Source organism: Benincasa hispida, chromosome 7, assembly GCF_009727055.1.
Source record: "Benincasa hispida cultivar B227 chromosome 7, ASM972705v1, whole genome shotgun sequence".
Taxonomy (NCBI): domain Eukaryota; kingdom Viridiplantae; phylum Streptophyta; class Magnoliopsida; order Cucurbitales; family Cucurbitaceae; genus Benincasa; species Benincasa hispida.
Window position 1 is genome coordinate 41,495,515 of NC_052355.1, and position 21,767 is coordinate 41,517,281.

The 21,767-nt window shown below is 34.3% G+C and overlaps 3 protein-coding genes across 3 annotated transcripts; all 3 read right to left on the minus strand.

Annotated features, from left to right (window-relative positions):
• Positions 1-18: 18 nt before the first annotated feature.
• Positions 19-5,173, minus strand: LOC120080842. Its single transcript, XM_039035495.1, has 11 exons — positions 4,759-5,173; positions 4,594-4,680; positions 4,211-4,390; positions 3,173-3,261; positions 2,604-2,692; positions 2,416-2,519; positions 2,229-2,325; positions 2,088-2,163; positions 1,853-1,967; positions 1,130-1,661; positions 19-393 (listed from the first exon to the last, which is right to left on the minus strand). Exons 1-11 carry the CDS (start codon positions 5,033-5,035, stop codon positions 300-302), a joined length of 1,740 nt encoding a protein of 579 aa, XP_038891423.1. The 5' UTR covers positions 5,036-5,173; the 3' UTR covers positions 19-299.
• A 1,060-nt stretch (positions 5,174-6,233) lies between these two features.
• On the minus strand, positions 6,234-8,321 carry LOC120080844 (probable transmembrane ascorbate ferrireductase 4). Its single transcript, XM_039035497.1, has 4 exons — positions 7,890-8,321; positions 7,732-7,783; positions 7,452-7,648; positions 6,234-6,723 (listed from the first exon to the last, which is right to left on the minus strand). The coding sequence occupies exons 1-4, from the start codon at positions 8,037-8,039 to the stop codon at positions 6,388-6,390; spliced, it is 735 nt and encodes a 244-aa protein (XP_038891425.1). The 5' UTR covers positions 8,040-8,321; the 3' UTR covers positions 6,234-6,387.
• A 2,517-nt stretch (positions 8,322-10,838) lies between these two features.
• Positions 10,839-16,198, minus strand: LOC120081633 (protein decapping 5). Its single transcript, XM_039036669.1, has 8 exons — positions 15,832-16,198; positions 14,312-14,412; positions 13,558-13,629; positions 12,521-13,453; positions 12,139-12,204; positions 11,635-11,835; positions 11,418-11,534; positions 10,839-11,341 (listed from the first exon to the last, which is right to left on the minus strand). Exons 1-8 carry the CDS (start codon positions 15,977-15,979, stop codon positions 11,198-11,200), a joined length of 1,782 nt encoding a protein of 593 aa, XP_038892597.1. The 5' UTR covers positions 15,980-16,198; the 3' UTR covers positions 10,839-11,197.
• Positions 16,199-21,767: the final 5,569 nt, after the last annotated feature.

A 21,767-nucleotide genomic window follows, 5' to 3' on the forward strand; every position in this document is an offset into this window, starting at 1 on the left:
AAAAAGAATGGCTTGATATATACAAGACCTGGGATCAAATCGAGGAGCAATAGATTCAACAGTATAAGCAAAATTTTTACATTCTCGGTGAAAATAAAGTTAAAGCTTGAATTCTCAATCTGGATTAATTTCTGATCAAGTCTGTTACGACAGCAAGATATTGTAATGAAATCCTTTGATTCGACTTGCAATTATATTTGCAAAAATACATCATGAACTCTTCTTACTGCCGATACCTCAAGTTGATAATTTATGAATGAACTTGGGGGCAACTTTACATCGCAGTGTTTGGGAAAAATTCAAGCTTGATCATCCCATTTCCACCTTCGTCCAACCTCCTCAAGAACCTTAGCACGAGCTTGGCTTTTCCTTGCTTCATCTTCTACCCAAGATCTGCATTCAACGTTTACAGAAATAAAAGATTGCTGAGTTTCCAACCTGGCCTTTAGCATACAGATATAGGTTATTTTTCAATGTCGCACTAAATAAACAATTTCATATTGAAAACCAGAAGGCTACAACGACTTATAGAATATACAAGCAAATATAATTTATACTATTGACCATTTAATGAAGGATATTGGTCAAGGTATTTGCAGGTTCAGGTTCCTAAAGAGCCAGCAGACTTGCCACTTGCACAACTTCTCGTTTTATCCATTCTAACATCTTTTTTCCTTATTACTAGGTTCGATGCATTAAAAATACACCATTGCTCACGACATACTACACCGAAGGAAACTATTCAAACTCAACGGCATGAAATTTTCATTTCAAGACCACGTTAGAATTTGAGGACACAAGTGATTGGTTTTAGCTGGATCAATTTATACATCGAAAGATATTTTTTACCGTCAGTTAAGACTTATCCAAAAGGTATATAGTTTGAGTAAAAGATTAAAAAATAGTTCAATAATCATGACTACCAGTAGTATATAAATTCAATAATAGAGCCAGAGGTTTTTCTTTTTTTGGTGACAATTATAGAGCCATACATAGAGGATCTCTTGCAACATTATTCTACACGTGGAATAACTAATACAGGAAAAAAAAAATTAAACAACAGCAAACAGAAGTATTTCATAAATCGAAAAGAAAGAAGCTGGGACATGATGAGCTTTAAGTTAATTACCTAAGAATACGGAGAGCTTCTTTCTCAGCTTCAAGCACAGCTTTCGTATCAAGCATCCCTTCAAGCTGGTTCTGTAAATCGGCGTGCATATTGTGTAGGTCACTCTGCTCTGTCTCACATACAGATCTCTCAGAAAGAAGCTTTTCTGTCATCCCATCAACCTCTTCCTTGAGGCTGAGAAGCAATTGCCTCTGACAGTCTATAGATGTCTTCTCCTTTAAATACTCGGAAAAGAACTTCTCTTGAACTATCTTCTCCTCTCCCAAATCATTGACAGCAGCAAGATAAAGTTCCTCCACCTTCATAAGGCGTTTTTTCTCCTCAGTTAGCTTCTTATCCCAATACCTTTGTATGTCTCCTCTTTCTACCAATTCCAACTTGATATCTTCTATCTCAGCTTTTCTAGCAGAACTCTCGGATTCCAGTCTTGATAATTCAGCAGAGATTGCTTCTGTCATTCTGCCACTTGCCAGTGTGACTGCTACTTGTGCTTTTGTTGAAGGCTTGTTTGGTTGAAACCGTTTGATTCGACCTGTGAACAGCAGATATAAATTTTTAGAGCCAATATTAAATGTACATAACTGTCAGTTTTTCCCCCCACCTTTGTACATTTTCCATATGAGACATTATTATAAAATAAAATAAATAAAACCTAAAGGACTTTTAGTTTATCTACTAATAACTTCTTGAGTAGACACAAAATAACTAGGATAAAAGGAATACCAAAAACTTTTCTGAGAATGCTTCTCTCCCCAGCTAAAATATCCATGAACAGTTGTGGCGATGCTTCTGAACTGATCTCCTTCAAGTCCATAAAATCCACCTTTGTACTTGATATCTGGACTGTAGAAAAAGTCAAAAGCAATGACACACTGATAATCATTGGTTATATGTAGTTTAAAGAGGAAACAATTCCAAATCAATTGAACAATAATGGATTAAATAAGAAATTCTGTACCTGTTCTAGCATTCCAGAAGCAAACTCGTAATCTAACTGAGCTTTCCAGTCTATTAAAGTCTGGCGAGATACAAATCTGCAGCATTACAGATACAATCAATGGAATTCAAATAGATCCAAAATTTTATGCACATGCCATACCTCTCAGGAAAAAAATAAGTTTTCTCTCGATCACCCAAGCCATCATATCCATAGTTTGGTGATAACTTGCTGGGTACGATACCCGCTTCTGCTAGAGCTGAAAAAAAAATCCAGGACTAATACATATAATGCTACAACCGATTAAACACCTTCTCTAAAACAAGAAATAATATGAGAAAACCTCAACCTTGAATGGACTCAAAATCAGGATCTTCAAAACTTATATCATCAAAAGCAGCAACTGTTGACCCAGAAAGCGAAACAGATGGAATAATATGGTGTTTTGGATTCCTATATTGGAGAATGGGGGAAAAGGTTTAAAAAAAAGTGAATGTGTTAAGTGTTAACTCATAAAGGAACTTTGCTAATTTCTACCTTTCCAATGACGAATACATACGAACTAGCCACCTTGCATATTCCCTTCTACTACACAACTCTCCAGCATTAATATCATCTTCCATAACCTGCATACATATCCTAAGTCTTTGAGATGTTCATGCTCGCATTTGTACCTAAAATCTAATTTCTCAATGAACTTGAGGATAAATAATCTGGAAACAATACAAAACCAGACACCAGAATATGAATATGAAAATAAGAATATTGGGGAATCTGTACTCAACAGTTCGCTTGAATAAGAAAAGGATGGGTTTTGAAACATGTATGCTTGATGAGAATCAATGTCATCAGTCCATTCCGTAATTGTTCATCATGGGCATTATAAATAAACAAAATTTTAAGAAATTCTCAAAAGTTATCATTTTAGAATTAAATTCCAAAAAGTGGTAGAAATCTTTAGCAACATGTAGGCATCTACAACACATAGTTGGAAGTAAAACTTAAGTTCCAAAAGATTCATGTCATGGTCCAACTTAAGAGTTGTCTCATATTTGATCAAACTTGTGTTTCTTACAAATCTACAAAAACTTTTTTCCTGAGCAGACCTTAAGTTTCTTCAAAATTGATAAAGCTTCGTCTTGAGCAGAATCGACAGGAACGGTGAGTATAACTCGTTCAAGCTTATTCCCAGAATCTGAAATACATAAAAATAAGAGGGAAATGTATGATCATCTTGGTTGTATGAAATTGAGATATCTAAACCGCGCAAGGACGAGATATGAATCATTGACAGTCACCACAAATAGATATATATTGACAATACACTCCAAATATCAACAGCTATCAAGAATAATTATTCAATAAATACCAAACAAATCATAAGCTTTATCGATGAAAAAATCAAGAGAATGAGAAGTATTATGCTGGGGAGTTACTTGCAATATTCCATCTTAGTGCGGGGAAGACAACATGAACTCTTAGCCATTCCAACCCCTTTGACTTCCCATGATCTTAATGCTAGTTAGAAAAGGGTAAAATGAGAAGTTGAAGGTATTGAGTGCACCAATCTCGCTTTTCATATCAGGGACTTACTTATTACTTATTACTTATTAACATAATCACAGACTGTATCTTGTGATGTGAAGGTAATTCTTTCAGAGCAGCGGACGAGTCTATGGAAGCTGTGCATATTATGTATGTTCAGTTTCATTCTTCCATCCAAAAAACCTCCTTATCAGGCACGGGAATGGGATTTTGCATCTCACTATGCACTCGCGGAACCCCAAATGCACAACTTCAAAACTTTTTTCATTTTAAATTACACCATGCAACCAAACATTACTATGTACCAAGACACACTTTCTTGCATAAGGTGAAGGAGTATAACAAAGTTCAAAAAGAGAGAAACTATTGTTCATGATCAGCTTTTACAAGATTAAATATAATAGTACTGAGAGGTAAAATTCTACTCTACATGATTAACATCTTCCCATCTTCAAGCTTAAAAGAGAAGAACCCAACTCAAATTCCAGTAGTAAGAAGCAGATTAATGTAATTATACGTCCTGATCAAGGATTTCATTAAAATAATAATTATAAAAATTAAAATTTTAAATTTTAAAAATCAATATTCGAATTGCATACCTGAAGTAACAGAGTCATCAATCTTAGAATCAGGTATAGACTCAGCACCAGATTCAATCGGTAGGTCGTCATTGGTTAAAGTATCCTCCACTGTTTTTCCTTCATCACTTACATTTTCCATACGACTAAATACCCCTTCTAATGATCTCAAGGGAGTACGACGCCACTGAAACTTAAACCCTGTAAAATGAAACATACTCTACCAAAATAAACAATTTTTTCAATTTTCTACATGCAATTATAATGCATTAACAAAACCCCGACTTGTAACTCATACTCAAGAGAAATGAAAGAAAAGTTCAACCAACAATTACAAAAATATAATCACTAGTTAATATAAGATTCCCAATTCTGTGAAAACGGAATTAAGATATCAAACCGACCTCTTCTAGATAGTGAAATCTGAGCAATAACGGCGAACAAAACAACAAGCGAGGTCCCAACCACCCCTATTAAAAAACGAGGCAGCCCTGCAAAAGACAATACCGTAAATACAAACCCAATTATAGATAATCAAGGGAAAATTATGACAATGGAGTAAAATTGACCTTGTTTCTCAGTTTTTGCGACGCTGGTGGGAGAGTTGAGAAATATCCAGCCACCATAGGTGTCATCGCCGTTGGGTTGGTCGGGATTAAACCAAGACGAGAGCTCAAGGTCTCTTTCAGTAATTGAGGCAGTAATACGAAATGTAGAGTTAGTGGGCCTGAGATGGCCGAGGAATAGATGCGAATTGGGGGAAATGACATTCCGTCGTCGTGAAATCGACGGCGACTTGGTAAGGAATAAAGAGAAGGTAGATGCAAAAGAAGAAGAAGAGCACATTACTAAGAAAGTTAGGGTTTTTCCAGAGAGTATGATTGACGACTGTAGAATCCCAGAGGCAGAGGCAGAGGCAGAGCGCGCAGCGTTGATGCAAAGATGAGGTCTACCTCACCAGTGGACCGCTGTGGAACTGGCAGCGTGAAAGGTGAGAACTTTTTTTACCAGGAATTTTCCCTTTGCTTTATATATTTTTTTAAATCCTTATTCCATATTTTAGGATTTTAATTTATTTATTTATTGGAGAAAATTAACTTACTTTAGTACTTTGACTCTTTTGACTTAAATGTCCCACCCATGTTAGTAATCAAGAAAGTTTGTAATTTGAATCGGATAGTTTAATTAGGATATAAATATAGTAACGATTAAAAAAAATCTATAGTTTAAATTCTCCTACTCCATTGTACTAAAATAAAGATACACTCTAGTTGATTACTTATAAATTTGTTAAAAAAAACATAAATTTTCATAAAAGTAATAAGTTAGTTCTCTAAACTTTCAGTTGCAACGAAAAAATCTTTTTCTTTAAATTACAATTTATTCTCTATTGTGCCTAAAAACTTTTACGTATGTATACCATAAAATTGATGAAACTAAAAATTGACACTTAATTTTGATGAGATTTATCATGATAGAACTGATTTTTTACAAGTTTTAGGATATATGGATTAGATTGTTGAATACTAGCTCAAGTATTAAATTGTTACACATCTAAAAATATATAATTTATGAACATTTTGGTTTGTACTTATAATTAAGATATTAATTTATTTATTTTTGACATATTGATATTTTCATCTATATTTTCACATTACATAAAAGGTTCAACATCAATATGAATAATGAATCAACATTTCTATCATATCATGAAAAAATTCATGAAACATAAAACATAAACAAAAATATATCACTAATGTGAATAAAATATAAACAATAAACATTTAAATCTATTTAAAAAGAGTAAAATGTTTGCTTGTTGATTTAAATTGTTTTTTTTTTTTTTTTGGAATTATTTATATTTATCATTTTTCAAGAAATATCATTGACATCAATAATTTCGTTGGCATTTTGATAAAATTGTTTCCTTATAAACCCTTCATTACATAATTTAACCTAGATCTCACTATTATATAACTGATTAACTGCTAGCCATAATGTTCTAGTCCTCTGGAAAAATTTCTCATAAACAGGCCTTCAATACTAAGAGAAATCATTTCTTATACACCACTCACCATGAAGGGAGAAAAGGAGAGAAATCTTATTTACTTTACTACACACCATTCAAAGAGAGAGCCTACAAACAAACAAGGTTTAGCTAATGCACAAGGAGAAAAATGGCAGAAGGGGCAACAATGTTAAGAAGATAAGGGCTTTGGATTAGAGAAAAATGGTTGTTGTTTCGTGGTAGGGAGGGAAGGAGGATATTTAGGAGATATAGCAGTGAGCATCACAACTCCAGTAAGCAAAGCCAGTGCCAAGCCTAGACTGTTTACAACCATGGCTTCATGACCCTTCCTAGGGACATTTCTCTTGGTTTGCAATAATGTCAACTTCTCAAGAAGCCCTGTTTCTGCTGTTACCATTGCTAATGCATAACTGTATAACCCAAGGAATACATGCCATGGCAGCACTCTTTCTCTTGTTGCCCTTACCTCCCTCCAATGCCAGAAGCTCAGAAACCCCATCATCCACTGCATTCAAACACCACATGTTTAATCTTTCGTTCGTTCAATTAGAATGTTTTTATGTCATAAGAAGTGAAACTGGTTTTGGTTTCAAAATTTTTACAATATGATCAATTTGAACTTGGGCATTGAATATCTTACAAGACTACAATAATAAATGAAGGGTAGAGGATCACAGCCAAGTTGGAATATAAGAAACCAGCAATAGATGACTCCTTGACAGTGCCCATTAAGATGGGCAAAGGGATTCCTAAATACTGAAAGAGTAAAAGGGTTGGTTGTGATACTTCAATACCACTATTTGGTCTGACAGTGATTGTGTGGACTATTCAATATGTTTATATATATATATATATATATATGAGTATTCAAGCTAGCTTACTCGCTGTCGACTAATCTCATAGGACAACCCGTTTGACCCTACAACATTTGAGTATCAAAGAAATTCGTTGGATGTTAAATCATAGGTAGATGACCACCATAGATTCAATATATTCGAGAAATTTGTCAATGTCAGATCTCAAGAAGAATTCACATGGCATTAATTCCAAGCATTTCTCTAGAATGAGGCATCTGAAAAGTGAAAATGAATAAGGATTCTGGTTCTGCAACATAACATTCTACAAGGATCTTTCTAACTCTCAGTTCCATTCATCAAATTTAGTTTTGAAGGTGATTAACGTTTTGATAAGGTATGAAAGAGAAGAGTAAAAGGGGTGAAGTGAAAAGAAAACCTGAGCTCCGAACAAAGTGACAACAATCAAACCCATCCAAGAATGTAAACTGTGGAAATTAGCCAAAAAGCCACGATCCCAATGAAACTTGGTCCAAATTCCGGAAATCCCAGAAGCCAAAGCCAGCCCTTGAAGACTCAGATGAACAGATTTCCTCAAATTTCTCGAACCAGGCAACCAGCTGTGGACCAAAATTGCTGAAAATCACAACAAAAGAACAAATACATGATGCCCATCACACAAATCAACATACTGCATCAGCATTTTGGTTCCAACTCACCTTCTCCGCTGAGGAGAATGAGACCGATTACCATGAATAAAGGATGCAGAACCTGCAAAGCAAAACCCAAAATCCTTTAACACGCAGAAAATAGATCTTGCATCGATAAGTAAATGGGTCCGAACGAAATAAAAAATGCAAAAGGGAAAGTGCAGTACGTCGAAGAGATGGTCATCACGGGCAGGGGAGCGATGACCGAAGCTGGAACTGAATACAAAAGCCCAAACGAAGACCAGAACGGCAACAAGCAGACCGAAGATTCTGGCAAAGATGAGTAATGGGGTCAATGAGGGCAATGCTGCGGCCATGGGACAGAGAAAGGCGGCCTGCAGCTAAACGATCTTGGCTCGGGCAAGAGTACAGTGGTAGGGAGGCTGTGAAAACCGCCGACAATGAAACTGTGGGTCTACTTTAATTTGTGGCTGTGCCTCTGCTGTTGAGTACACGGAATTGCATTAGAAAATGAAAACCAAAACTGGAAACTTATCTGGGGAACTGTTGTTGGAGCCAATTTTAGAGAAAAAAGAATCAATCTTTTTCATCTGGGACTTCACAAAATCATATCGTTTTAATTTTTAAAGTTTCAACCATTGATTTTGAGGAAATACGTATGGAAGTTGCACGGATGTACATGAGGTTGGAGGAGTTAATGGGCTTTAGATGAAGTCAACGAAAGAATAAAATATCCCTATACTAAGATCACCTTTAACAAACCTGTAATGAGAATGGATATAACTGTAATTTGATTGATTTTGATCGCATTTACTTAAAATTGTGAATTTTATTAAATTTACTATTATAGCTGTCTCTACCTCCACCTCTATCTTTGAGGGTCAAGCGTAACAAAAACGGTAACCGTAAATATGTTAAAATTGATAAATTTTTAGCTATAACGGTAACAATAATGGTAGCTGCAACGGTAACTATAGCGATAACGGTAACAATATGACATAATTCTCGTATGCAATCGGATTGAGTATTCTTTATTCATCAATCAAATTGCATTATTTCATTACAGATTTAGACGTGGATCCATGTGTCTCTACAAATATAGAGCACAATTAAACAACACCAAAACTAATCAAATGGGGCCCACTTTTTTTTTATTCTCATTGTCTATTATGTTTTTCAGTGGGGTAAACATGACCTAAATTTCAAAGGAAAATTTGAAACGGTGTTGGCACTCAGTTTCATCTATGTCCACTATTGTTACAGCCCTCTCATGTACTTGACCTTCGGCCCACTTCTTTCGATCTATTCTCCCTTTTCGAACTGACTGGTGTAAGAAATTCTCGCACTGAAGTGGTGTCAAACTTTAACACACTACGAGACCCCTAAATACAAGAAGTAGGGGTGTTCAAATAACCCGACAATGCGAAAAACTTTGACTACTCAACCAAAAATGTAAGGATTGGGGTCGGGCTAGTTGTGTTCTTGGGTTAGATTGAGTCGTGGATTAGCAAAAAAAAAAATTGGGTTGACCAGACTCAACCCGAATTTTATATATGTTTGTAATATATATATATATATATATATTGATTAATTTGTGAATTTTTAATATTTTTCTTTTAAAATTGTTATGATATTTGTCTTTGTTTGAAGTTTGCAATAAATATCATAGATATTTGACAATTAGCATTTGAATTTTATGGATTCTTGTTATTAATCTTGTGTTATATATAAATTTACATATTTTTAATTAAAAAGAAAAAACAAGTTATAATTCACAACCCAATTCAACCCAAATTTTAAGAGTTAGGTTGGATTGGGTTGGAGATTTTATTCGGGTTTTTTGGGCTGCCAACTCAACAAACCAGAATTTTTTGGTAGGTCCAAAAAATACCCTTAACCCAACTTATGTACACTCTTAATAAGAAGTGTATAGCTCAAGCGTGTGATGCTTGTATAGTTCAAGCGTGTGATGCTTGTATAGTTCAAGCGTGTGATGCTAGGTTTTTTTTCCATATCGATGTTACAACGTGTCAAACCGAACACAACTCAACTATTTCTCGATTGATACATATTTATCAGCTCAACTGGTCGGCCAAGTCTCGAAATGCTAACTTTTCCCTTTTGAGACGCACATTCCCCTTGCCTCCTCCTGATACAAGGCTCAACAAAGGAAGAATATGAAATTTTCTCCAATCCATTGTGCTATATCAATAGGGTTGACCAAAGTCATTGGGGATACAAATCGGATCCCCAATCGGAAATGGAGCGAGGATACCCTCCCTGACCTTACCCCAAATATATTTTATTAATAATTTTAAAAATACACATATATATTACTTTTTATTTTTTTTTAATATATATAACGTAATTAACTTATATGTATATATATATAAAAGAAAGCGGTAGCTAGCAACTGTTTTATTTTATTTTATTTTTTTACTTTATAATATAATTAACTTTTAACTTTATATTAAATTTACAATTAAAAAAACTATTTTTAATTAGTTATTTAAATAAATAAAATAATAATAATAATACTTTATTATCTAAAATATTTACAATTTCAATATAAAGATCAAAATTTAATTAATTTTAGATAAATAAATAATTAAATATATAAAATATAAACGAAGAATTTTTTTCCGCAAGAACCCGATCCCCGAACGACGACCCCAACTCCCCAAAACGGGAAATGAGGCGGGGAAAGGGACTACAAATCCCCACGAAGACAAGGACGGGAGGTGTATCCCCGACCCCGCCCCGTTGTCAACCCTGTATATCGAGCAAAAGAAGTTTAGAAAAGGGTAGTGGTAGTTCCTCAGATTATAAGTTATGCGAAGTGGAACAAGTCATGGAAAACCATCTTAATCAAGAATTACAGAGTTCTACAAGTCATTTTCAAGTCTTGATATTGATGGAATATTCCAAAGTCTGAATAAAGATATTACCTTTTACTTCTTATAAATATGAGATTCTTTCCTCAAATGTTTCTCACTTTCCTTCGAGTTCTCCCTCCCTCCCATCATAAAAAGGACAATAAATGGGCAAAAAAGTGCATCGGTTTTATTGTTTGTTTAAATTAATTGGAAAACTTATACCCTAAAATGAAAAGTAACGATATGACAAGAAAACACCAAAGTTAACAAAACATAAAGTGATAAATAATGATATTACCAGTCAGGCCTCAAAAGCCAAGTATGGAATATGACGCAGGTTGACAGTTAATTACAAAAGAGAAAAGTACCAAGGATGACTTAAAGGACTAGAACTCCTTTAGTACATCTTATGGGTCGACAGAGAGCCTACAGCACCAATTCTTCTTAAAACTACGTCTGCACTTTTATAACAAAGAAAAGCCCAAAACAAAGCCTCTGACGTAAAATGAGAACCCACATATTCTACTATTTATTTTCTGCACAACAGTATAAAACTCAAAAAAGAAAAGTTATAGCAGATCATCGGGAGATTTAGTTGCTCTCATTTGTCTATAACATTCGAACTTACTCACAGGTACCTACGGATTATAGTTATGCATTCCCCGGCCTCGACCCCTTCCAACGTGGCTATATCCTCTCCCATAATAACCACCACGACGGCCACCACGTCCAGAAGCATAACCACCACGACCACCTCGGAATCTTGCAAATTCGCCAAATGTCTGCATTGGCAAACATCCAATACAATGACAAACAGTTATAAAAAGACAAACAAAATAACCAACTCGCATAACGTACCTCAGTGTCCAACTTGATTTGTTCGTAGTATCTGGTCCTCCTCCCATTTTGAGCTTCATTGTCAGGATGATTGTTGCACGAGAGAGTATCAAAAAAGTCGTCCTTATTGTACACAGGCTGTAGATATAAAGTGAATCAGTTTTATATGTGGGCAGGTAAACAAGAATTTCTTTAAAATACAAATCTTCTAGTGTATGGCATTGAAAGTATCTGAGACCTTGATCTCTAACTTCGACGATTCACCATCATCTTCATCATAGACATCATCTTCATCACTGAACTTTTCATCCCCGTCACTGTACTTTGGATGAGATTTGGTATTCTTGCCAAGATGACCCCAGACTTCATCCTTGTTAAATTTCTCATTCATTGCCATGAAGTCAAAATCTTCTGTAAATCTTTCTGTTTGATGCGAGTTCTGCAAACAGAAAATCATAAATGATCACTGAGGATATTGTTATTCTTTTGGAATACGGAACCATGTATAGAGTCATCTAAGGCACTAAAAATATTTAATTCACAAAAAACTAGCACACATGTTTATTTTAGAATCCCATCAAGCTCATATTGAGGCAAAATGAAGGATCGGAACAGTAAATGTGGAATTTACTACATAGGTTATCAAAACCCAGTGTAGTTTGATCCCGAACCTCCTATTACCATACAATAGGTACCGGAGGCATTCCTATTTATTAAACAACCTAAGTTCTGTACACATTACCCCAAATCGTTTTCCTCTACCACGTCCCCTGTAGATGTACCGAGTTTGTGAAGTTGAACCATTTGGCTGTAGAAAATACAAGATGTTAAAATGTCAGAACCCTTGACAGCACAAAAAGTACATAAGGCAAACAAATAGTCTATTCCTTGCACATGAGATATGAAAAATATGCAAATGACTCTAATTTCTACCCACAAGTAATAGCAATCAGCTTCTAACAAGATCATAACTTCCTCAGGACAACCTAAATGTTGCCCCAGAAAAAAGGCCAGAATATTTATTCCTATAAGGACATATAACCGTATTGTCACCAATATGAACTTCCCCAAACCAAACAAAGATTGCATAAGTATATATAGTACATGTGGCCGTGAGAGAGCACCTTATGGATAGCTTGTGAAGACGCCGGTAATGGTAATAATGGTGGCTGAGTATCTGCTGCTGGAACAGTTTGTTCAGCTGCTAATGAGGAAGATGTTTGAACCACTTCAACGTCCTTTTGAACTGTTTGCAAAGATGAAGAGGCTACAGAAGTTTGCAACAGCTGGCCTGGTGTCACAAGAGTAGGTGTAGGTGCACCTGTGAGAACAGAGTTCGATGTTCCAACAACAGAGGATGTAGATTGAGAGACAGTTTGATAAGACAATGCTGGACCAGAAACTGTAGTAGTTTTGTTAGTAGTTGGAGGCACAACAGGACTGACATCTGAACTTGCCGTCAAAGGAGAGAGCGATGGCAAGTTGGTACTTAGAGGAGCTTGAGGAAGAGCAGAATTTACTGTCTTGTTGGCCATTGAGCTTGATGCTATCTCAGAGGTCTGTGGAGCCGAAAGCACAGATGGAAGTGTTGAAGATACAGTTACAGGTGGCATTGCTGTGGATGATAAACTAGGAGTGGTAGGATTAGCAGAAAATAAAGAAGATGGAACTTCTAATAAATTTGGTGCGCCAGTGGGTAAAGAAGCATTAAGATTAGGATATTGCAGTGGCTGCTGCAAGGATGAAGGCAATGACAGACCAGGTGGTGGACGAAGTAATGATTGTTGATGCATGTGAGTAAGTCCATTAGGAGGGCCATAGTACCCTTGCCAGTACACTGGCAAAGCAAGCCCACCACCACTTGGATTTGGGGGAGGTGGCGTAGGAGAAGCTCCCCAAGATCCAACATTTCCTCCAGGTTGATACAAAGGCAACCCACCCTGGAAATTAGATCCAGGAATTCCCATTGGCATGGCCTGAGAATTAATATCAGGCAGAGGCCCACTAACAGGAGGAGGTAAGCTGGAAGAAGTCGATGCTGGACGAGGATAGTGAGACTGCAAGAGAAATTTCACCAAATACATTGTAAGTTCACCTTCATTTTATGCAATAATAAATTGGGAAGGACGGGAAGAGGGGCAAGGGTAGGATTTCATTTTACCTGAATAATAGCTGGATCATTGTTTATCAAGGATGTAGTCTGAACAGGTGGAGAAGATTTTACCTGTAGATCCTGCAGAAAGCACCAACAAAACAAAACTAATTATATATATCCTCAATGCACGCCATCTACTGATCTACTCAATAGATCAGTTATAAATATACATACATACATATATATATATATATAGTGGTGGTTTAATTTAAACACCATAACATCATGAAACTGAAGATCGGCAATTGCAGCAGTCCTCCCTCAGACTGCAATATCATGACCAAGGAGTAAAATACCGATCTCGAGATCGATATCTATATTCCAATTTTAAGGATATATCGATATCAATGAATATTTCTGTAAGTTACGAAATTTTTAAAATTTATTTAGATTAATAAATTAAGTTGTTTTTACTCAAAACTAAGTTACGGATATTGTTATTAGTAGTCATATTCATGTTGTTATTAAAATTTATGTTTTTCAAGCATTATAAAAGCTGTATTACATCAAAAATAAAATAAGAAAAGAGCGATACTACTTCAAATGGAATTTTTATATTAATAAAAAAAAAAAATTGCATGCATTAACTAATACAACCAAATATAGAAGCTATGTTATAATTTACAAAATGCCAAGTACGCCACAAGGTTCATTGGTATCCACACGTAGGGTATCTTGCTGTCACATAGTAATCAATAATCATGTAATTCAGCATACTGCCACTACCACATTATAAAGTCAAAATCTCTAGCAAAGTTACCTTGATATCACTTCCACGGAACAAGATGTATTCAAAAACTTTGTCACTTGGTGGGACTTGCGGTCCATCCTTCTTTCTCCCTTCTGTTCCAAATGAACGTACTGAAGAGAAATATAAGAATATCACATTAGCATGAATTCCCTGGCACCTTGAAAATGGCTTAATGCAATACAATGAGAATTTCAACAACTGTTTGTCACCCCATGGATGCAGATGATGACTTCTACAAACATGAGGATACGGAGTCAGCATTTGAAAAGATTTCAGGACAAAACCTACCTCAAGCCCAACCTATAACTTCACAATTATGGGCCAAGGTAAGTTAATACAATGCCGACCTTAACCCACCGAGTAATTCATTATGATCCACAGCACAAAGGCAACATTCCTATTCCCCTGAACATGTCATAAAATTTCCACCCATGCTAATAGTTAATGGACCTAAAAAGTTTAATCCGTTCAATTTAGCAGCTAAATGAAGCCATTATTTCCCTTTTGATCCCCCACCACCAAAGAAGAGATGCGTAACCCAATGTAAAAACTATTTAACAACATGAATAACACCCCACCATATTCAAGATCTAGGAAGCACAGATAATTCTAATTGTGCAACGAATCGATATCAGATACGGATATGATACGAAATCCCTAGCGAATTGGAATTAGAAACTCTTTTGGACGAGAACCCCTAATTTTCAATCATTAAAACCATCAAATCAATATGACTTCAACCCTAAGGATTGGATTAGACACGAATTGCCTTAAGATCAAATATCTTAAAACAAAGAACAAGTTCCCTAGTCCAAGATTCGAATAGAAGGATGATCAATCCCACTTGAACGTTCTTGGCATGCAACTCTAATGAATTGCAAATACAAAAAGCTCTCCGGCTAACTTTGAAACAAGCACAGAGGCTAAAACTCCATTCATCGTAATCTTCCTAAAACGACCTAATAAAAATCCTAATGAACCCTACATAATAAAGAACGCGAAGTACTTATATAGTTGACACTGAGAGGCAGACGAGAATATTTGGTGGAAACAAACGCGTAAAAATTCTTCCAACTTCAAAAGCGTTGAGCAAAGGGGTTGCCAGCCAAATAGTGAGCAGTGCTCCATATGTAACCCCAGGTTACAAACCAAGTTTCAGCAACCAAAGAGTTAAAAATGACACAAGACATTAAACAGAAGACGCAGAATGGAGAAAGGGCAAACAAATGTGGCACTGCCATCGGCAAACTCTACGGGCAATTCGAGTTCGCAATAACAGGAGGGCGTTTACCAGCCAGGATGTGGTCTCAGGAGTCGGAATCGCCAACTAACAAGTGAAAAGAGTCGAAATTCATAATCAGAAACCAAAAGTCTAAACCTAGGATTCGTCAAAAAACTTCACCGATCTAATAAAAAACATCAGGCCCAGCTAACAAAGAGGGATTGGATTCGATGGGAAACAAATGAAACCCTCGTCTGCCCAGAAAGAGAAAAAAAGGAAAATTAGAGAGCCCAGAAGAGAAAGTTACCATTTCTCAGTCCGATACTGGACTCTTCGGTGTTGATGTTGTAAAGAACACCTTCATATCTAATCTCACTCTTGGAAGTTAAGCTTATCAAGCTTCCAATATATGAATCGGCCGCTGAACTGGATCTGGAACTACTCTCGGAAGCCATAACCTCCGACCCAGAAACAAATCTGAGGGAAAAAGAGAGTAGGGTTTTGGTTGGGGAAGCTGTGATTGAGAAGGTGGGGTTATGTGGAGCGACTTGTCAAGCGAAAGTAGCAGGAAATTGAAGAAAAGCGCTTCTTCTTGTGATGCGTGTGAGTTTTATTATACAAAAATCATTCGCGACTACAGAAAACTGTCTAAGAAACTGCTCCAATCGCCGTGGAATGTATCTGTGGATAACCCAAATGGCCTCGCCATCGCTATCGCCACACTTATCCAATTCTTTTCCGTTAAATTATAATTTTAGTCGATTAACTTTTTCAACTACATAGTCCTTAAATTTTTTAAATTATAATTTTAATCTTTTAAGATTTGATTGGTTAATTATTTCGATTTTTTTTCCTTTCAATTAAATATATAGATTTTCACATTCAAATTTCTTCCTTTGTTATTTAGTTTTTACTGATAATTTAAAAAATTTCGAGAAACTTTGAAAATTTTAAAAAATAGCTTTTAAAAATTTTTTTTGTTTTTTTAATGTAACTAATAATCCAACTATTATATTTAAGAAATATGTAAATCATGGTAATAAAATGAAGAGAAAATAAGCTTAATTTTCAAAAACAAAAAAGGTAACTAAATGGGATCTAAACATCTTATTTTCTTTAAAACTAATTTATTTACTAAATGCAAAATTGAAAGTTTCAAATTATCTTACATCGAATTTAAACTTATATATAATTAATCAATTAATGTTTTAAAAGTTTTTAATTTATTGTGATATCTTAGATATTAAATTAAAGGTTTATGCACTAATTGGACGTAAGCTTCAAAGTCCAGTAAATAGAGAAGTAAATTTTTAATAAATTGAAGAGACAAAAAACACATTTGGGCATGGATAAAGTTATCACTACCAATTCAACTATGTTTATTTTTGCTTATTTTTTAACTTCGTAAATTATAAAAAGTATATAAACAAATCCAGAATGAAATTTCAAACATGTGATCATTCTTAACTTTATACATTCAGTGTATTTTTTCCTTCTTTTCTTTAGTTCGACACGATATGGAGAATGAAGTTTGCACGAGGTTTCCTGAGAAACTTGAACTTTGTATTTGTATTAATTTTATGGAAAGTGAGTATAATATCTAATACATAATATTTTTTATGCTTTCAATATAAATTATAGTCTTTAAGTTGGTTGATCTTCTTAGATGATCAACCTTTGGGCTTGTTGATCTTCTTGGACGATCGTCTCTAGACTCGATGATCTTCTTGGATGATCGGCCTCTGGGCTCAATGATCTTATCGACCTCTGGGCTTGATGATCTTCTTGGACGATCGAACTCTGGGCTTGTTGATCTTCTTGGACAATCGGCCTTTAGGCTTGTTGATTTTCTTGGACGATCGGCCTTTGGGTTTGTTGATCTCAGTTGGTGTTGATGTTGATGTTGATTTGATAAGATGTGGTTCGATCTCTCGGTTAAATGTGTACACTTGATGTATAGAAGCAGAGCATGTGGATATTCTTGAGCTTGGGGTCTTGGAAGAATGCTTGTATCTTCAAAATACTTCAGTCTTCAATTGTGGCCAGAATGCTTCTATCTTCAAAGGACTTCCGTCTTCAAAATGTCTATATCTTCAAAGGACTTCAGTCTTCAAGCGTGGTTAGAATACTTGTATCTTCAAGGGACTTCGGTCTTCAGAATGCTTGTATCTCCAAAGGATTTTAGTCTTCAAGCATGGTCAGCTTCAGGGAGTTTTGTGATGGTAGAGAATTCCTTTTGAGTTATCTGCAGGGTAGAATTGTTGACCCCCGCAAATGGAGAGAACTCCTGAATTCTCAGGTGAGTTTCATGGGCTTGGGCTTGGCTTGATTAGTTCATGAACCTAGCCTTTAGGCCCAACTAAATGGATTTGGACCTTATTCGATATTTGGTAATATTAAACCTATTTTTGGACTCAATTGGACTTTAACCCAAATAATAATATCAAATTTGGACCAAATTAATTTTATTCATTCCAAAGAAAAACACGTGGCATTATCGGAATTCACCAATTTATGTCTTCAACCTCAATTTGGGATACATGTAAACTTCTAATTAGTCTCAAATTCAATTATTTGGAATTTCGTCATTAATTAATAAATGACGTGACAATTTGCGATTGATCCAAAATTTCTCGTTTAACAAATGGGAATTCAAATAACATTTGATAGTTAATAATAAATAATAATATTAATTTAATTAGTTGAGTTATGTTTTGGTTAAAAGTCGATGTCATTTTGAATTTACGTATCTATATATATTCTTCCATCGATAATAAAGACCCATTTATGTGCCAGTTTAATCGGTTGAGTTATGTTTTTGTTTGGAATTATTGTCATTTCTAATTGTGCCTAAACAAGATATGCATCAATAAGTTTTAAACAAGTATTTGTATTATTGCATATGATTAGCCGAAAGTGTTAACTTTATTAGGATATTATACTCTAATATTTAGAGTATAAATTTGTCTGACCTAATCACTATCATTTTACAATTTTAGATGAATGTCAATTTAAATTTCGGGTGTATCACCCAAAATATTTGTATTAAAATTCTAATATATTACAAATGGATCAATCAATTAGCTTCTAAATTCCGTTTTGAATTATCTTTTAGAAGATATGTTTTAACCTCGTTAATACACATGATTTTTACACGTGTATAAGACCTATTTAAATGTATAGATTAATATAATATTATATTATAAAAAAATGGCTCGAATCGAAAGAATAGAACCAGTTTTTCACTAATATGAATGGTCAATCATCTTCTTATCTTCTCCTATTTTCCTGACTCGTTTATAAAGGATCATGTAATTAGTTTTTACTTTGCTAGTTTTTTAAGATTTTAGGATAAATAATTTTATTATTACGATCTAAGTTGATTTTAAAAAATCAAATTAAAATAGTTACAAATTACCAACAAATAGTTTAAATTGAGTATGTCTCCGTTAATGTGAATCCTAATTCTAGCTTTTACATCAATGTATCTTTTGACCAACACTAGAAACCTATATATCCATTAAAAATTAAATAATACTTAGTTTTCGTTTTTATTTTTGTTTTAATTTAAGTTTATTCTCTCTCAATTTCTTTATTACAATTCTCACACTTCTTATATAAACATCTAAAATTTTAGTGAAATTTTAAAAACAAATGGTAGCTTTTTTAATATTTGACTTGATTTTTGAAAATATTAACGAAAAGTGAATAAAAAAAAAAAAAAAAGAAAAGGAGAGAAATCATATTTTGTAATCTTGATTTTTTAAAAAAGCCAAATCCCTATCAACAACCAAGAGGCTTATAGTTATTATTTTGATTCAGTCCCACTAGTTTGAAGTCAGTCCTTTGTGTCAATCTTTTAATGGATGCATATTATGTTAGTAGATAGTTAGGTTCATAATGGTGTGATCTAAAAATGTCTATTTAGTGGCCTTCCACGATCAGAATGAATCTCAATCTCCGATTAGGAGCATTTGTAAGTTGGGTTGATTTGGGTTGAAGCATCTTTTAAGCCCAACACAATTGTTTGGGTTGTAAGTTTCTTTAATCCAAATAACATTTGTTAAATAATGGACCCAACCCAACTCAACTACAAAACAATTAGGTTGGATTGGTTTAGGTTATTCGAGTCATTTAATTAAATTTGTGTTCTAAAAAGAAGTAAAATATTAATTCATAAAAAATTTATTTAATTATTTTAATCTATTGAATTAAGACTAACAACTCAATTTCATTTACATTATGAAAGTTTTCTTTTTATAGTGTTAAAAAATTAATTTTAGAAGTTGTTGGAGAATGGATTTAAAAAAATCATGAAATAAAATTAATCGTATCAGAAGTAAAAAAAAAAAAAACATATTTTTTTGAAATTAATACTAAACTCGAGTTGGTTCAGGTTATCTTAAATGAACCTATGAACCAAACCAACCCGTAATATTTCATTTATTTGAATCCAACCCGATCCGAATTGTATAAATTGGGTTGGGTTGATTGAGTTTTTTGGGTAATTGATTTTTTTGAACACTCCTATCTCCGATTAGATGAGAAATAGGGGAAGAAGAAGGAATATTCTTTTCTCATTGACTAAACGGAGATGATAATGAAGATTATATTTCCTGCCTCGATCCACGTCCTATATATATGCATCCACTGTGAGTTTTTATATATAACACATGGAGTTTATATATCAAACTCATACTCGCGGTAAGAGTTTATGTGAGTTATATAACTCACTATTAGTTTATAAATATATTCAGTCAAGACTATAAAATGTTGTAATATTTAAGTTTTAATGGGAAGATTTTTAAAAATAGAAAAAGAAAAATTATTTATACAAAATAGTATAATTTAATTCTTTTTTACAGAGGCGGATAGAAGAGAAATTTACTATCAATGTTTTTTTTTTTATATAATTTCTGTAAATAGTTTTACATTTTTTTCTAACAGTAAAAATTTTCCATTTTAATTTTTAGATATTTTGAAAATTAAACATTTCAATTATATTTTTGTCATGAGAAATTTAACTATTTAATAATAATAAAAAAGTCATAGTAATTTGAGTTAATTATTTAAAAAACAAGGAAAAAATTCCCATGGGAATTCCCAACCTGACCCTATGGAGAATTTCACGAAGATTGGGTCGAGGAAGCCATCCCAATCCCACCCAACTCCATGAACATCTTTAGTGTGATATAAAATTTAAAGGGTGTTTGGGACGCTAAGTTTGTTATTATAATCAATTGTTATCATAGTATGTGACTTATAATAGTCTTAGGTTATTATAGTATGGGGAGGTTCCTTATGAGCTGATAGGGGAAAAGATCAACCTAGATGGAAACTAAGCACCAATGCCTCTTTCCACATCTCCACCATCATAGAGGGCTTTCATCTCCACAAAAGCTTCAATAGTGTCGACATTCTACGGAAAAGATTGCCAAAGATTACCCTAAATCCAAACGGGTGCCCTAATTGTCATTATCCCGAGGAAACCATGGATCATCTCTTTTTGCGATGCAATTTGGCTATATTGCTTTGAAGGACATTATATTGTATGTTGGAGACCATCCTTAGTAACGATTCGGACATTGCCACACATTGCAAAAGCTTTTGCAGAATGAGCTCTCCAACTTGCAAAAACATGACCATATTCAACTCCTCTATTGTCATTAGTTGGTCTATTTGGTTAGAGAGGAAAAATTGCACTTTTAACAACACATCAAAAAGTACTGCCAAAATTTGGAAAATATTTGCTACTTGAGGGGCTGTTGGTCTAATCGATTGAAGCTCTTCAAAGACTACAACCTGCCACCATCTCCCTTAATTTATCGGCTTTTATGCAATATTCGATTTTGCCTTTTGTTGTTGGGCTTCTCTCTAGCTCCCTTTCTTGCTTTGCATTGGCCTAGTTTTGCCTTTTGTACTTATTAATTATTAATAGGAATGACAGTGGGATATGATGAGATTGCTAATAATGTGTTAACCTAGTTGAGATATCTCGGTGTAACTACTGATACACATTCGTATATTTTTCAAAAAAGAAAAAATAGTAGTTTCTATGTTATAATAGTATGTGTTTAGGATGCAAACTACTTTAGTTTAGGTTATGATAGTATGTGTTTAGGATGCAAACTACTTTAGTTTAGGTTATAATAGTCTGTCTTTAAGATGCAAACTATTTTAGTCTTGGTGGAAAATAGTAAACATTGCAACAAAAAGAGAATGAGAGAATTGTTGAAAGCATTA

Coding starts and splice junctions, on each gene's coding strand:
- LOC120080844 (XM_039035497.1), bottom strand. CDS start 8,039: ATGGCCGCAGCATTGCCCTCATTGACCCCATTACTCATCTTTGCCAGA. Junction 7,649..7,731: donor CATTCTCCTCAGCGGAGAAG/GTGAGTTGGAAC, acceptor TGTGATTTTCAG/CAATTTTGGTCCACAGCTGG. Junction 6,724..7,451: donor TCACTTTGTTCGGAGCTCAG/GTTTTCTTTTCA, acceptor GTTTGAATGCAG/TGGATGATGGGGTTTCTGAG.
- LOC120080842 (XM_039035495.1), bottom strand. CDS start 5,035: ATGTGCTCTTCTTCTTCTTTTGCATCTACCTTCTCTTTATTCCTTACC. Junction 3,262..4,210: donor TGATGACTCTGTTACTTCAG/GTATGCAATTCG, acceptor TATGTATTTCAG/ATTCTGGGAATAAGCTTGAA. Junction 1,662..1,852: donor CATTCTCAGAAAAGTTTTTG/GTATTCCTTTTA, acceptor TGCTGTTCACAG/GTCGAATCAAACGGTTTCAA.
- LOC120081633 (XM_039036669.1), bottom strand. CDS start 15,979: ATGGCTTCCGAGAGTAGTTCCAGATCCAGTTCAGCGGCCGATTCATAT. Junction 14,413..15,831: donor CAGTATCGGACTGAGAAATG/GTAACTTTCTCT, acceptor ATTTCTCTTCAG/TACGTTCATTTGGAACAGAA. Junction 12,205..12,520: donor CTTCACAAGCTATCCATAAG/GTGCTCTCTCAC, acceptor TATTTTCTACAG/CCAAATGGTTCAACTTCACA.